Source organism: Penaeus chinensis, chromosome 10 (genome assembly GCF_019202785.1).
Source record: "Penaeus chinensis breed Huanghai No. 1 chromosome 10, ASM1920278v2, whole genome shotgun sequence".
NCBI classification, from domain to species: Eukaryota; Metazoa; Arthropoda; class Malacostraca; order Decapoda; family Penaeidae; genus Penaeus; species Penaeus chinensis.
In genome coordinates this window covers 17486261-17502640 of record NC_061828.1, presented here as the reverse complement: position 1 = coordinate 17502640, position 16380 = coordinate 17486261, and the positions used below count along the sequence as shown (strand labels likewise).

The 16380-nt window shown below is 41.9% G+C and overlaps 1 protein-coding gene across 1 annotated transcript in view; it reads right to left on the bottom strand.

Annotated features, from left to right (window-relative positions):
- Positions 1-15304, bottom strand: part of LOC125029661 (carbonic anhydrase 1-like) — a 29349-nt gene extending 14045 nt beyond the window's left edge. The window contains exon 1 of the mRNA XM_047619679.1: positions 15153-15304. Within this exon, the coding sequence (XP_047475635.1) occupies positions 15153-15183 (31 nt within the window). The 5' untranslated portion in view covers positions 15184-15304. The remainder of the gene's footprint in view (positions 1-15152) is intronic.
- Between the last annotated feature and the right edge of the window lie 1076 nt (positions 15305-16380).

The window sequence follows — 16380 nt, the reverse complement described above, 5'->3', positions numbered from 1 at the left end:
TTAAACCTCTTAAGAAAGTTGCAGAGTTATGACTTTCCTTATTTGTTTTCTTCAAAATACTTCGTAAACAAGTCGCAGTCTCGATGATATGACGGCGCAACAGCAGCACTACGCGGATCGGATAACTATGGACCAGAGTCGATGTGGACATGACTGACCTTTTGCAGCTTCTACAGGTACACAGATTCACTCTCTCAGCTTGGTTAGATGACGTAGCGGTGTTGAACAAGGGTAAAAAAGGAGAAATGAACCTTTTTTTTTTCCCTGTATTCTCTTCTCTTGCCGATTTTTTTCTCTTTTCTTTTTCACATTAGTTACAACAAGTTTCTTTTAGATTAGAATTATACTTCGACATCTTGCGAGATATTAACATTAATATCTGGTTTATATGAATATCTACACAGCTTAGTATTATTTTCGGGGTCTTACTAGATGGTAACACTAGCCTTCATCTATCGGCTATACTATTGCTAATGAACTGTATATCGTTAAATCCCTTTACATTTATTTTTGCAAGCAGGCGAACAAACTGGGAGTAGTAGTAGTAGTAGTAGTAGGAGTAGGAGTAGGAGTAGTAGTAGGAGTAGGAGTAGTAGTAGTAGTAGTAGTAGTAGTAGTAGTAGTAGTAGTAGTAGTAGTAGTAGAGTAGTAGTAGTAGTAGTAGTAGTAGTAGTAGTAGTAGTAGTAGTAGTAGTAGTAGTAGTAGTAGTAGTAGTAGTAGTAGTAGTAGGAGTAGTAGTAGGAGTAGTAGTAGGAGTAGTAGTAGGAGTAGTAGTAGGAGTAGTAGTAGGAGTAGTAGTAGGAGTAGTAGTAGGAGTAGTAGTAGGAGTAGTAGTAGGAGTAGTAGTAGGAGTAGTAGTAGGAGTAGTAGTAGGAGTAGTAGTAGGAGTAGTAGTAGGAGTAGTAGTAGGAGTAGTAGGAGTAGTAGTAGGAGTAGTAGTAGGAGTAGTAGTAGGAGTAGTAGTAGGAGTAGTAGTAGGAGTAGTAGTAGGAGTAGTAGGAGTAGGAGTAGGAGTAGGAGTAGGAGTAGGAGTAGGAGTAGGAGTAGGAGTAGGAGTAGGAGTAGTAGTAGGAGTAGGAGTAGTAGGAGTAGGAGTAGTAGTAGGAGTAGTAGTAGGAGTAGTAGTAGGAGTAGTAGTAGTAGGAGTAGTAGTAGGAGTAGTAGTAGGAGTAGTAGTAGGAGTAGTAGTAGGAGTAGTAGTAGGAGTAGTAGTAGGAGTAGTAGTAGTAGTAGTAGTAGGAGTAGTAGTAGTAGTAGGAGTAGGAGTAGTAGTAGGAGTAGTAGTAGTAGTAGGAGTAGTAGTAGTAGTAGGAGTAGTAGTAGTAGTAGGAGTAGTAGTAGTAGTAGGAGTAGTAGTAGTAGGAGTAGTAGTAGTAGTAGTAGTAGTAGGAGTAGTAGGAGTAGTAGGAGTAGTAGGAGTAGTAGAAATTGTGCAAGATTTAAATCTGTAATCTAAAAATCCCCAAAATAACACCTACATCATTTTAACCGGAAGCCCAGCTGTACCCAGCGCAAGAGGATGTCGAGGAGAGGAAGGAAAAGGGGGGGGACGAGCGTGAAGTGGGGAAAGCGAGGATTTAACTTATTTTTTTTTTTTTTTTTTTTTCTCTCTTTCTATCAAACTCGATTTTCAAAAGCCATGTCTTGTTGGGGGATTTTCCCCATGACCGCCCAAGGAAGGATTTCCCTCGCATCATCGAAATTCCTGCGCCTGAAATATAGCCCTTGATATTGGCTAATATAGGATTCATGCAACGCTAATTATTGCGATAAGATAGCTGGTGATGTTGGAGGCTTCATGCTTATCATCCACACGCTTATCTTTATTTTACTTTTACTCAACAATACTTTGTTATCATTCACGCTTTTACATTATATTTCCTTTCAACATTCACTAGATTTCTCCAAACAATATTTACCCTCTGAAAGGATCTTCTCCACATAAACCCCCAATTGTGTTCTTAATCCTCAAGCTTTATCTCAAGAACGTAAACCCAAAAGGAAAAACACCTCCTTTCAGAGAAGATGGGAGATAACAGATCCTCGCACCAACACTCTCCTCCCTGACCTTGCTTTCTCCCCGACACCTGTTAATCCAGTAACAGCCACTATTTCTATATTTGGCGCATAATGTGCCCGCGGACAATCCGAAAAGCCTAGCAATAACAACCATTCACAATAGCATAGGCCTTCTTTACAAAAAAAAAAAAAAAAAAAAAAGGGGGAAGATCTATATTTTTTTCATCTATTTCGAGTTAGGAATAACATGGGAACGTTTGGCGTAATAATCTCGTACACAAGCAAACAAGTGCGTCTATTGTGAATTTCATGTATCCATCAATCGTGTACGTTTAGTACATCAATTCACCCAGAAAAAAAAAAAAAAAAAACACGATGGCAAGGCCTTTTTTTATTAGGCAGATTCCCCGGTGTCCTTAACGACCGACGCGGCGGCTCCCTCTTCTTTTTGTTGATCCGAAAGTGAGAAAGTAGCTTTGGAAGACCTTGAGTCCATTTTTTTTCTTTCTCTTTCACCAAAAATTTGCATAATTGACATAACGCACCCTGTTGGAACATCTCCGCGTGTTTTGGAAGAGGAGAAAGGTGTTGATTACAGATTAATTATGAGATAAATATTCACGTTAGAAGAATCACTGTTTATTAAGTCTATGAAAATTTGTCACGGGTCAGAGCTACAAAATGACTTTTTTCTCGCCGTGGTTTCGCATTTTGGAAAAAAAAATACTTTCGAAGGAAACTTCTAAATAGAGTTTACAAACTATAGCCTCTTGACCTTGGTTATCCAAAGCCAACAATTGCATCTCCCACGAATTCATTGGATAAAATCTTGCCAATCATGGCCCATTAAGATCTAGATACCTACTCCTTTCCGCTTACTTGCCTCACAAGTCTTATCAAACATCCAATTGTAGCCTTTTACAATACGCCCAAATTTTGAAAGATCACTGAATAAATACTAGAAAATACGAAGTCATGGAACGCCCATTCAAAAAAAAAAAAAAAAAAAAAAAATCACTGTGCCGCCATTCCCCACGCCATCCCTAAACCACGTGCTCTTATCGGTTGTCATTGTTGTGGCGTGACGCCTCTAATATCACGTGACTTATCGCTATCGTAGATCACGGTCGCGGCGCGATTCTGAACGAAACAGCTCAGATAAGAAAAAAAAAAAAAAAAAAAAAAAAAGCATCAAAATATGTGGGAGACTTGTTTAACCCGCAAGGGAAAGAAAATACCGATTATACCTGTCCTTCCACATGTGATCAGATAAGAAATCCGATAATTGTGTGCTTCTCGGCGAGGCCTAACTTGTTAAATGCAATTAGGCCTTTACGGACGCATCACAATAGCCCATGCGTTGCCAAGCAGCCCAGAAAAAAAATCTAAAGAGCAGGACGAAAGAGCAGGACGAAAGAGCAGGACGAAAGAGCAGGACGAAAGAGCAGGACGAAAGAGCAGGACGAAAGAGCAGGACGAAAGAGCAGGACGAAAGAGCAGGACGAAAGAGCAGGACGAAAGAGCAGGACGAAAGAGCAGGACGAAAGAGCAGGACGAAAGAGCAGGACGAAAGAGCAGGACGAAAGAGCAGGACGAAAGAGCAGGACGAAAGAGCAGGACGAAAGAGCAGGACGAAAGAGCAGGACGAAAGAGCAGGACGAAAGAGCAGGACGAAAGAGCAGGACGAAAGAGCAGGACGAAAGAGCAGGACGAAAGAGCAGGACGAAAGAGCAGGACGAAAGAGCAGGACGAAAGAGCAGGACGAAAGAGCAGGACGAAAGAGCAGGACGAAAGAGCAGGACGAAAGAGCAGGACGAAAGAGCAGGACGAAAGAGCAGGACGAAAGAGCAGGACGAAAGAGCAGGACGAAAGAGCAGGACGAAAGAGCAGGACGAAAGAGCAGGACGAAAGAGCAGGACGAAAGAGCAGGACGAAAGAGCAGGACGAAAGAGCAGGACGAAAGAGCAGGACGAAAGAGCAGGACGAAAGAGCAGGACGAAAGAGCAGGACGAAAGAGCAGGACGAAAGAGCAGGACGAAAGAGCAGGACGAAAGAGCAGGACGAAAGAGCAGGACGAAAGAGCAGGACGAAAGAGCAGGACGAAAGAGCAGGACGAAAGAGCAGGACGAAAGAGCAGGACGAAAGAGCAGGACGAAAGAGCAGGACGAAAGAGCAGGACGAAAGAGCAGGACGAAAGAGCAGGACGAAAGAGCAGGACGAAAGAGCAGGACGAAAGAGCAGGACGAAAGAGCAGGACGAAAGAGCAGGACGAAAGAGCAGGACGAAAGAGCAGGACGAAAGAGCAGGACGAAAGAGCAGGACGAAAGAGCAGGACGAAAGAGCAGGACGAAAGAGCAGGACGAAAGAGCAGGACGAAAGAGCAGGACGAAAGAGCAGGACGAAAGAGCAGGACGAAAGAGCAGGACGAAAGAGCAGGACGAAAGAGCAGGACGAAAGAGCAGGACGAAAGAGCAGGACGAAAGAGCAGGACGAAAGAGCAGGACGAAAGAGCAGGACGAAAGAGCAGGACGAAAGAGCAGGACGAAAGAGCAGGACGAAAGAGCAGGACGAAAGAGCAGGACGAAAGAGCAGGACGAAAGAGCAGGACGAAAGAGCAGGACGAAAGAGCAGGACGAAAGAGCAGGACGAAAGAGCAGGACGAAAGAGCAGGACGAAAGAGCAGGACGAAAGAGCAGGACGAAAGAGCAGGACGAAAGAGCAGGACGAAAGAGCAGGACGAAAGAGCAGGACGAAAGAGCAGGACGAAAGAGCAGGACGAAAGAGCAGGACGAAAGAGCAGGACGAAAGAGCAGGACGAAAGAGCAGGACGAAAGAGCAGGACGAAAGAGCAGGACGAAAGAGCAGGACGAAAGAGCAGGACGAAAGAGCAGGACGAAAGAGCAGGACGAAAGAGCAGGACGAAAGAGCAGGACGAAAGAGCAGGACGAAAGAGCAGGACGAAAGAGCAGGACGAAAGAGCAGGACGAAAGAGCAGGACGAAAGAGCAGGACGAAAGAGCAGGACGAAAGAGCAGGACGAAAGAGCAGGACGAAAGAGCAGGACGAAAGAGCAGGACGAAAGAGCAGGACGAAATAAAGAGCAATCCTTTTGTAAAGCTCGCAAGTTCTATTCTCACCATGACGGGACTCTTCCATTTACATGAGAAAGTCATGATTCAGCACCGCCCTAACGACTCATTTGTAACAAGACCAAGTGTTACCATTAAAATGATGGCTTATTTCCCCCCGTTAATTACATGCCGTTCGCTCAAATGTGCAAACAATGCGCGTTCTTACAAGGGAACACTTGTTACCTATCCTTGGCACGGGGGCTTGGCTACCCGCCGCAAAGGTGCGATAGCCAAGTTGCTCGCCAGATGCTTCAGAAGCCATGAATATAGCGGCCTAACTTGTGTACAAAAAGAGTAAATCGAGTAGGGCTAAAACTAAAAGTCATAGTATTAAAACATTGATGTTATTAGCGTTGTCCTGTTGGCGCCATTCCTATCGCCGTTTTTATACCCTGCTGTTGTCAATGAGAGAATCTTCGGTTACATTACCAGTCCTCCCTCCTAACACACACGCCCTTACCAAGCACACTGATACCCTTCTCGTCACTTAAGCCAATGCACTCATCCTACTGCCAGAGATAGATATAATGAGGGGGCGAGGGAATTAGATGAATGGCGTGAGTGGAAAGAAAGAAAGAAAGAAAGAGAGAGAGAGAGAGAGAGAGAGAGAGAGAGAGAGAGAGAGAGAGAGAGAGAGAGAGAGAGAGAGAGAGAGAGAGAGAGAGAGAGAAATACAAAGACATCTACTCATTCAGATGAATCAATATCAAAGCGATATCTGAAGAGGATGAGATACATCTATTTAAAATCAATATTTGATCACGGTGAACAGAATGAAAGAACGCCGTCAAAGCATAAGTCTCTTTATAAAACAGCTGCTGCTTGTAGAACTGATTATGCTTGTACAGGGCGTTGAGGGCAAATGACTTTTGCTTTGATAGGCATGTGATCACGCACTTGCACGCACTGAAACGCATTTGTGCAATATCCCAAACAATGTCATTGTTTTTCTCGTCTTATTATCCGACTGTGCTGATTAGACCAAGTACTGTCTCCGCTAATGAGAATAAGTAGATTATATGAACTGTTTATTTTCCCAGTCACTGTTTTCAAGAAATGCTCATCATTGCGAGAACGGGGGATGACGCACTTCAGAGGGAAAGAGGAGACTCGTGACGCCGCGACGCTGAATGCGACTGAATATGACACGGCCCATTCAGCTGACACTTTGCATTGTCATACACCGAGGCGAAACGTGGCACTGCAAAAGCCATGAAGCCGCCAAATGAAAGATAGAAACAGACATGACGCCGCCACAGAAACAGAAATGAAACATGCCACTCCACACGCCGCCACCTCGCAATACCATAATCCAAGACTGCCTTCCCGGGCACCTGTCAGGCTCGCTCATCGCTCACAAAACTGCCTTTCGTGATGGAGGTCATTACCAAGAGATTTCCGATGCGAGAGCGAGGCTGAGGGAGGGCGTTGCGGCTGAGGTTGAATGAGGACAAGAGTGGCATGAGGAGAGAGAATGTGGTGAAGATATCATCTGTGGGAGCGAGTGGGTCGGTGCGCTAGGTTATGCGTCTATGTAAAAGGTTATATAAAAAGGAGATTGAAATTAGTAATGGAATATGGAAAATAATCTTTCAATAAATAAAATAACTATAGAACATCCCCGCACTAAGACGAAAAAAGACATCAAATAGCTAATAAAAATGGATATACACAAAACTTTGCATGAACGATCACTGAAAAAATACACAGTTAAAGATACCAGCTGAACGAAACATTACGGAATACCAAACCTCCAACAAATGTCACTAAAGCTTCTGAAAGGCTTCTTCGTCAGGCAAATAGATCCTCCCCCTTCCCCACCTCCAACTTTGAGCTATATATAGATTGCAAACAAACAAACCAAACCGTCTGGGCAATACGCATCACTCGATCAATTGACCCTGATTAACAAGGAATAAACAGGCCGTCATTCGTAAAAAGACTATAAAAGATAAGAGGTAATCATGAATGGAAGAGGCATCCACAAGTGAGGGAAGATTCCATTAATATGTGGGATAAATAGTAGCAACGGAAACGTATTATGAGGTCTTAAGCATTCAAATAATCGAGGTGACAAGATGGGGAAAAACAAACAGGCTTAAATCCTCCCACGAACTAAACATGCAACATGTAAATCAGCACATGCACGCACGCACGCAAGCAAATAAACCATATAAACAAAGAATCACACTCGCATACATGCAAATGAGAAAACACACACACACACACACACACACACACACACACACACACACACACACACACACACACACACACTGACGTCACAGCCAGTACCTCGGCCGGAAGAAATCGATAGCCGGCGGTGGAGACGAGCCAAGAATAAAACCTATCTGCGATAACCCCAAGAACGCTCGAGATTCGCTTCTCCTGGAATCGCCTCAAACACTAAGCATCTCCCGAAAAACCCCACAGCTAGAGCAACGTTTAATTTTTTTTTTTTTATAATACACAGTCCATTACCCTTGATGTGCTGCGCGAGTCATACCTAATACCCTCTCCGCTCGCCTCGCTCGGAAATGTCATGGGGTTTTATCGATTGGCGTTCCCGGTTCTTAGAAAACTTGCCGCGACCTCACAGAAATCGACACATGGAGTAAGAAGGAACATAAGATACCGAGATTAGCTAACACAAACACAGCACATCACAAGAGACGACTCCATGGCGTTCAAAGACGGTGCACGTACGCTCTGCCGTGTCTAGCGCCGATGGTACCAACACGCAAGCACCAGCATACACGAACTTAGTCTCGTTTATGTACCGCACGAAAATAGTACCAATGGATTGGCTTGTATAGACGGAGAAATCTAAATATAGGTCATATAAAGAAAAGGGGACGAAAGTGTACCATGGAATTCGTGTGAATGTTTGGTCCAGTGACGTGTGAAGTTTAAAGCGGCGCTGCACTTGCACACGCTTTGCCTGTGCGAGAGAGGTAGAGCGGCGGCCCCAGGTTTGCTACGTGGCTTTTTAAGCTGATGCTGCAGATGTGATGTAGAAAAATAACGAGCAGAATGTTATGGATGATCAATACCAGCCCCATACACCTTTCCTTACCGTGGTGTTTGATTTTTTACTAGGGAGAAAAGTTATTACAAATGCGTAGGCCTATACAATTCACACCCACGAAATCAAGCACGACGCGACTGAACCAGCGCCAGGGGCAAGTGGATGAAAATGACTGTCGACAGACTTCTCACAAAGGAAGAAAATTTTAAATCATCCCATGTGCGTTTTTGGATTGCGATCTCACCGTGTTACCGCGAGAAGACTCCCTTGACCGTGAGTTTCCAAAGCAGGTAGGAGGCTGAGAGCTTTCATCTCACCTTGGTGGTGTTAATGTGGTTCCTGGAAAGTTCTTGGACTACTAATCCCGTCTTCACTTACCACTCAAAAAAAAAAAAATTTTTTTTAGCCGATTTCAAATTCTACCCAGAATCTCTTCTACGCTTGCAGCATAGGGATATGAACGTCAGAGGGAATCCCAAGAGCTTTTAAATGAACGAAAAAAAAAAAAAAAAATGCTCCCAGCCGTCTAATGTGTCCAAATATGGAGTCCCAGGAGGCAGAAGAGGCCGCTGTGGTCCAAGTAAATTAAACTGATATCTGAAGTGACTACTGATTAAGGAAGAAAAAAAAAAAATGTGGAAAAGATGTGGGCTGGAAATTTCCACTGCGAGTGGGAAGATGAGCTGGAAAGAAGAAGAGGAAACAGGATCAAGAATTAGAGCCATAAGAAAGGATGCAGAATGACAATGCAAGAAAGAAGATATGAATTACAGAATTTATAAATACTTTGGCAAGACCTTGAGAATAACCTGTGCCAAGTTGGAAGAAGCAAAGAAAAAAAAGGCCTTAAAGAATAGGCAAAAAGTTAAAAGGAAAAAAAAAAAAAAAAAAACTAAGGCTCTTGAGATCTCCTCCCTAAAAATACCAAGTATTGAACTGTAGTGGAAAAAAGTAATACTGACAAGAAAGAGGCTGGCTGGTGGGTAAGAGTTAACAAAGAATCAATAGGGAGGGGTAACCGTTGGAACGCATGGTGCGAGAGAGGAGACAGCAGGTAGCCGCTCTCATGACACGGCCGTGAATCTTGGCATCACGCAATGCACCAATCATTTTAGAAATCTAAACGTGCATAGCCATGTGCATCTTAATTATTATCGTGGGAGGAAGCATAATGTCTACGTAGCTTGTTGGACTCATGGACACACAGATACTCCAACTTTACAAGCATGAAGATATTTTAAGTTAACATTTGAACTTCGCTGCTTATTAGCTAAAGAGACAGTCAACAAGAACAATGAATTACTAAATATCACAGAACGTATGTGTCACCGGAACAGTTTAGAAAATACCAGATTCTAAAACCTGTTTGACGTGTGTTGATCATTTCCAGTTGAAGTATGTAACTGGAGAGTTTGAAGTGGAAGAACTTGCGTAATATACCGCTTTCCTTACAGCAACATCATATAACTACTAGGTTCTTTATTATCAAGAAGTGTATGATATGTGCAATATAAGCAGTTTGTGAGCGTGCAAATGTACACCCATATATACAAGGAATGAAACCACTCCTGATTTTATAGATCCACATTACATAAACAAAAGCAGAAAAAAAAGGCTCGTTACAATATCGTAGCATTAAGAAGAGTAAATAGACTACGGGAAACACCAACAGTGAAATAACGCTTTCCCCCCTAAAGATATATAAATAGCATGGCGTGTTTATCCTTCGCCTTGAACTTGGTCTCAGCGTTAGCTACCTTGACCATGATTTACCAATGGCTCATTACTATTCCCAAAAGGGCTGTGCGTATATTTCATGTCGGCACTGTATGGACTTCCTGTATAGTTGGGTTGTATCTTTTACTTTTCATCTTTTTAATTTCCTTTCCGTTGTCCATTTCTGCCCCGCTTTTTCCTTTTCAGAATTGACAATTCTTTATTCTTTTTGAATTATGTATCTCCTCTTGTTTCGTACCTTGTTTTTCCAATCTTTATTCTGTGCTTACTGGTTTGTTTATCCGTGCATGTTTGGTCTTATTTCTCTTATTAACGAGGTGGCCTATTGGCACATTGGTTAAAGCTGAATGGCTACTGGGTTGTCATAGCAACGCGTCTTTCTGGTCCGCCACTTACGTCAAAGAACATTTTTGATTTTCACGTCTACTTAAATATACTGGAAAATGAATAAGTTATATGTGCTAACTATTATATAGGCGTTATATAATTCAACATCATTATAATAAATGCGAAAAATATACATCTTAAAAATATTAGCAAAGACGAGGTATTCCAACGGGAAACTATAAGAAATACTATATTACCTATTACACACGTGTCGGCTTTCCAGTTCAATTTCCCCAAAAGAAAAGGAAAAGGAAAAGGAAATGGAAATAAAGGCGCTCGTGTACACATGAAGAATCTTAGTATGCATGGCATCACCTTCATTCAACCCTCATGTCTGGATGTTTGTCACGGAAAGGGCCTACTGTACACACTGCAAGAATTCTGATGTATTGCGAGTTATACACCTACGACTTACTATGAGTGGAGTGGAGGGCGAGGGAATAAAGAGAGATAGAGAAGAGGGGAGAAAGTATTTTGGGAATAAGGGAATAAAAGAAAGGAAGAGAGAAGAGGGGCGAGTGAATAAAGAAAGAAGAGAGAAGAGAACGAGGGGGGGGGGGCGACGAGGGGATAAAGATAACGCATTTCGGGGAATAAAAAAAGCATTGGCCTTATTTTCATGTACGAGTACCAAGGAAATAATACAAATGTGAGGAGAAACAAAATGTGCGTGTTTGGTATGAAAATAAGAACTTTAAAAAAATCTAAAATAAAAATATTTAAAGTCACCTGACGAAAGTTCTATCACTATCTTAAGAGCGCGGTAAAAAGCTAGAAGAAAAATTACAACAAAAGAAAATTCCCACTCGCAGCGGCCGCCTCGGTTCAGCCGTGACCCGAGTGCTGAAATTGCCCAAGGGGAGAGTACCCCGAGAGAAACCGTCCGGTGCGTTTTTTTTTTTTTTTTTTTTTTTTTCCCCCTTCTTTCTTTTTACCGGCGTTTTCCCTTGATGAAGTTCACAGCAGTAGACGCCTCCTGGGAGAAACTTCTTGCTACACACTGGAGCAAGAGGCAAAGGCGCTTGCACATGGGCGAAGGTTGGAAGGGGATTGGAGGAAAGTAGTACCAGCTAAGGATGGTTAACTATTAGGTGTGCGCGTGCGCGTGTGCGTGTGCACCTACAAGCCGGCAAACCACCTAGTCTTGCCACAGGCCAAACATCTCCAATTGCAACAACAGTTCACGTCCGAGATTCTTTCCTCCAAAAGGCCGGGCCAAAGAGGGCACCAGACAGAGGATAAAGGATAGCTAAAGAGCGAAGAAGGGCGTGTTGAAACCCAAGAAGAGCGAGGCGCATCCAAGAAATCCTAGCAAGACAATGGCAGTGGGAGCGGCATCTTGAAGGCCGACGTAGATTCTTTGCGCAATTGATATAACCTTCTTTCGAGGCGAATATTAAAGCGAATAACATGACTCAGGACGGGTCAAGATGCTTACGTCATCCGTATGATAAAGTATCTTGTTTTTTCGCTTCTCTGGATACTTGAGAACTCCTTTGATATACGAAGACTTATCTATATTAGTCAATTCAACTCAAGAATGTAGAACAAGATGATAAGAAAGGGTAATTCGAGGATAATAGATGAAACAATACTAAGTCTTTAGGTCCTTTTTTAACAAATTATGAAAATCTTAAACTCATTTGGGGTAATTTAATATACATTACAGAAGCTAAATGTCAATAAGTAGTGACAATATAATCCACAAAATTTACAGAACCTCTTATCTGCATGTTATCATAGCTGCAACACTACGCCACACTTATCTTATCACCGCACAATTATGACCAGCAAAGAACAAGTACTATCAAAATGTAATGCAATCTTTCCTACATCCGCCAGCGATATGACTTCCACAACGGTATAAAGAACGTGGTACTAATCTCCAATAAGAAATCGAACCATTCTATTATAGTAAAATAGTCTAGAGAATGAATAGCGAGGACAAGGAACGGGATAAATATCCGAACCAAAAGTGGAATGATAATCAAGATTGAATGAACTAAACTTTACTTTCTTTTTACGGAGTGAAGTTGTAATTGAGAGGTTATTGGGGACTGGCTTAATGGCACTGTATTTCAAGTAATTATAATGAACTTATTGATCAAGAAAAATATCATCATCAACCTGTTAACATTACCTATCAATAACCTATTACCAAACGGTCAAAACAACTTCGCCCCGAAAAAAAAAAAATGTATGGTTGAATAAGTAGAATACATCCGCCTGTCGACTAGCACATTTACACCCACGGTCAACAGCTTGAGAAACACATCAGTTTATATTTAACTACAAATCAAGGGCAACTCAATATAGATCATTATGATTTAGTTCAATACTCGTCACAGGGAGAAAGGGTTAGAGGATGAGGGAAAGGCTGAGAATGCGAAATGGAGAGGATGGAAGAGGAGAGCGCGAGACAATATTGGCAGATACAAAAAAAAAATTATGTATAAAAATTTTAGATTTCCCCCATGAATAAGCTTCCCCCCCCCCCACACCTCTTCTCCAAGGGTCTATCTCCGTGTCCGTTTTTTTTTTCTTTTTTTTTTCCCCCCCTTACAAAAACACGATCATGACATATCACTTTTTCGTGGCTGTGATCAAGCGGTTGCCAAACCCCAGGAACAACTGTGTGTGTCTGCCTCCCACACTTGCACACGCATCGCGACCATTGCAACAAAAGACTATCTGCAACTCACAATCCAGAACTAAGGACAAAAACCACCGCCTATCAAATGATGAATAGCACCGGTCTATTCAGTGAGTGAATAACCTGCTCGTTATGGTCCCACTCCCCGGATGCTTAACACAGGGTAAACGAGCGAGCAATTAAAGGTCGTACAGGCAGGTTACACGCCCTGTTTGAGTTCCATGGGCTGGGGGTCATCCGAATGCGAAGGCATGAACGAAAGATAAGCACAGCTAGTAGTAGATAGATAAATGAAGGGAAAAACAACACATTCCACCATAGCAATGCTAAAAATAGGGGAAAATCAAGAAACGTTTGAATTTAGCATAAACGCATTTGTGACCATCTGACTTTAGCAAGGGGAAAAAATCATCGGGTGAATCACCTTCTGACGGTTATCATCTTTAAGGGTGCTTATAATACGAACATAACATCCAATGACATTGCTTATTAATATAACTCATTCATACGTCCACCAAGTAAGAATCAGGAGATATGATGGGTATAGAATTACGGCTGTGGGTAGTCTATATAGAATTAGAGAAATCCAAAGTTAAAAATAAAATAAAAATACAGAGGAGAGAGAGAGAGAGAGAGAGAGAGAGAGAGAGAGAGAGAGAGAGAGAGAGAGAGAGAGAGAGAGAGAGAGAGAGAGAGAGAGAGAGAAAATGCCGAGATAACATTCTGGAATAATATAACTTTAAAATTAATACCGCATAGTATATTACACCTGCTTTACCTCCCGGATCAATACACAGCTGCAGCGTCCAGCATCACACTTCAGGAGAAAGAGAGAGAAGGGGGGGGGGGGGGGCGACAGAAACGAAGATGGTGGTAGAATAGAAAAAAAAACGAATAACGAAGCAGCTGTATTGAAAGCGTGTAATGAAAACAAAATGAAAGAAACTTATCCCCCACACGAAAGGGGGTGAAACAACCGAGGGTGAACGGCGAACTCGGGAGGTAAAGCTAAGGATGGCAATAGTCGAAGGAGCAGTTACAAAGCTACGGCTAAAGCATTTTTGCCAAGTACAATATTTTTTTTTTATTTCGTTAGGAAGAATAAAGTGTTGAAAGAGGAAAAAAGAAATATAGAATAGCAAATATGCACATACTGAGAAGAAAAAACAATGAAATAAAAAACAAATATGCTGACTAAGAGAAAGTAAACAAAGGACATCGAGTGAATGGTAGAGCCGATCCCTCTAAAGACGTGTGCTAGGGTTGGTTATATGTAGATATACATCGAGCAGGCTACTTCTGAAGATTCTTAGAAGGGAAGGTAATGGGGTCGTAACAGCAGGGGGGGGGGGGGTCACGGAAGCAAATCAGATTAAAGGAACGTTGGAGTTTTGCCGTGTTACTAAGATAGGTCTAGAATATTGCGTGCAGTGAATATTGCGTGCAGTGGAGTGAAATCATTGAAAGGCCGCCAATTGACGGACAAAAACTAAAACCAATGACATTTTTTATTCAAAACAGATGCATAATATCTAGACTTAAGCAACTTATTCCTGAAGCTTCGACGTGTATAACATATCGAAAATGCAGTGAATAACTACCCAATGAATTTCCCTTACATGTTGCAAAATAAAATGCTTACTTTGACGAGAGCTTGAACATATCGGCGAATCGATCTGAACCAGCACTGCTACATCAAGAAAGGGTCTGACATAATAGAAAGCGCTTGAACGACCCAAAGGGCTTCTCGCGGTCACGGTGAAGGTGAAGCCAAGAGGATGTCTGGCTACAATATCGCAACTTCCATTGAAAATACGCTTGCAAGTAGGGTTAATTGCTACATCATTCGGCACGTGAACAGAGAAAGGTCTGAACTCCGTCAAGACCTCTCCGTGAGCCGTATATGATCATCAGGCAATGCTAGGTGATCAACCTCCGTTGCTCTCACTAGCGGGGTTGCGAGAGCGCACGTGTCGTACCAGTTGTTTCGAGCCGCAGCAGTTGTTTGTATCATATAACTACTGGTTTTGTGAACATTATTCATTGTTTTCAACCGATTAAATTAATGGAAGTATACATATCTTAGGAAAAGCCAAAGCGAGCAATTTCTAATGGAAATCATTGGTTATTTAAAGTCACAAGCGAATCAAATTTATAAATGGGAATGGGCAAAGGCATTCGATAACCAGACACTTACCGTTTGCCTTGGAATATCCCCAGCCAACCATGTTTAACTGTCAGAGAGAGGAAGGGAGAGCGGGCGAGCACGTGTTTCTGGTACAGAGAACGAACCCAGACTGAGTGACAGAGAGCGCTGTACTCGCGAGCTCGACCGGCTCCACGCGCGCACACAAGGCGCATATGAGTGCCAGATATTCTATTGATGTAGTTACTTTTCGACGGACAGTACGTTTCCAAACACATCGTAAGGGCGAAATTAGCGTGATACACATCTACCTGCTATGGCGACTACCTAGATTTGGACATTCAATGGCAACGGTTCTTTGATATTGCGCAAGACGTAAACGAACTCCTTTGACATTGAAAATTGCGTCAGTCACAAGGTGCCACAAGGGACGCCGGGGCCATAGGGAGGCTTACCTGCCGGAATCGCATTTATCTCCCGCAATAAAGGTTATCAGTTTTGTTGTAAACATGACCGACCAGGAAATATTAAACTATGGTGTCCTTGGATGTTTGTTGGTTATTTGTCACGTGATTTTATAGATTGTAAGCGGTGTGGAACTTATAACCTCAATATTTTCACTGAGGCTATAAATCATCTGTCACAGCGCCGATAAGTAGAACAATGCCTTCCATGTTTCCTTTATCACGCTCTCGAATGTTCCTATACAGTAAGGATATCTATCAGTTGAAATGCAGACAGTCGAATGTATTGAAATGTGAATAGGTATATATAGGCGAGCATATATAGAAATATGATTTGAAATCATATATGTGTATTATGTATACACATACATACATACACACATATAATATATATATATATATATATATATATATATGTATATATATGCATGTATGTACATATGTATATATATATAAAAGGTATGACTGAGAATGAATATCTTCACAATACAAGAGATGTATTTGACCGGTTTCGACTTTGTCTTCGTCAGAAATACATGGGCAAAGACATGTATTTCTGACGAGGACAAAGTCGAAACCGGTCAAGTACATCTCTTGTATTGTGAAGATATTCTTTCTCATTCATACCATTTTTACATTTGTCAACATGAACGCGATTCATATGTGTATATATATATATATATGTATATATATGAGCATATACATATATATATATATACACACAAACATACGCACACACATAAATGTATATATCTATACATTTGTATGAATATATAAATATATTTATACATACACACACATTCATATATGGATAT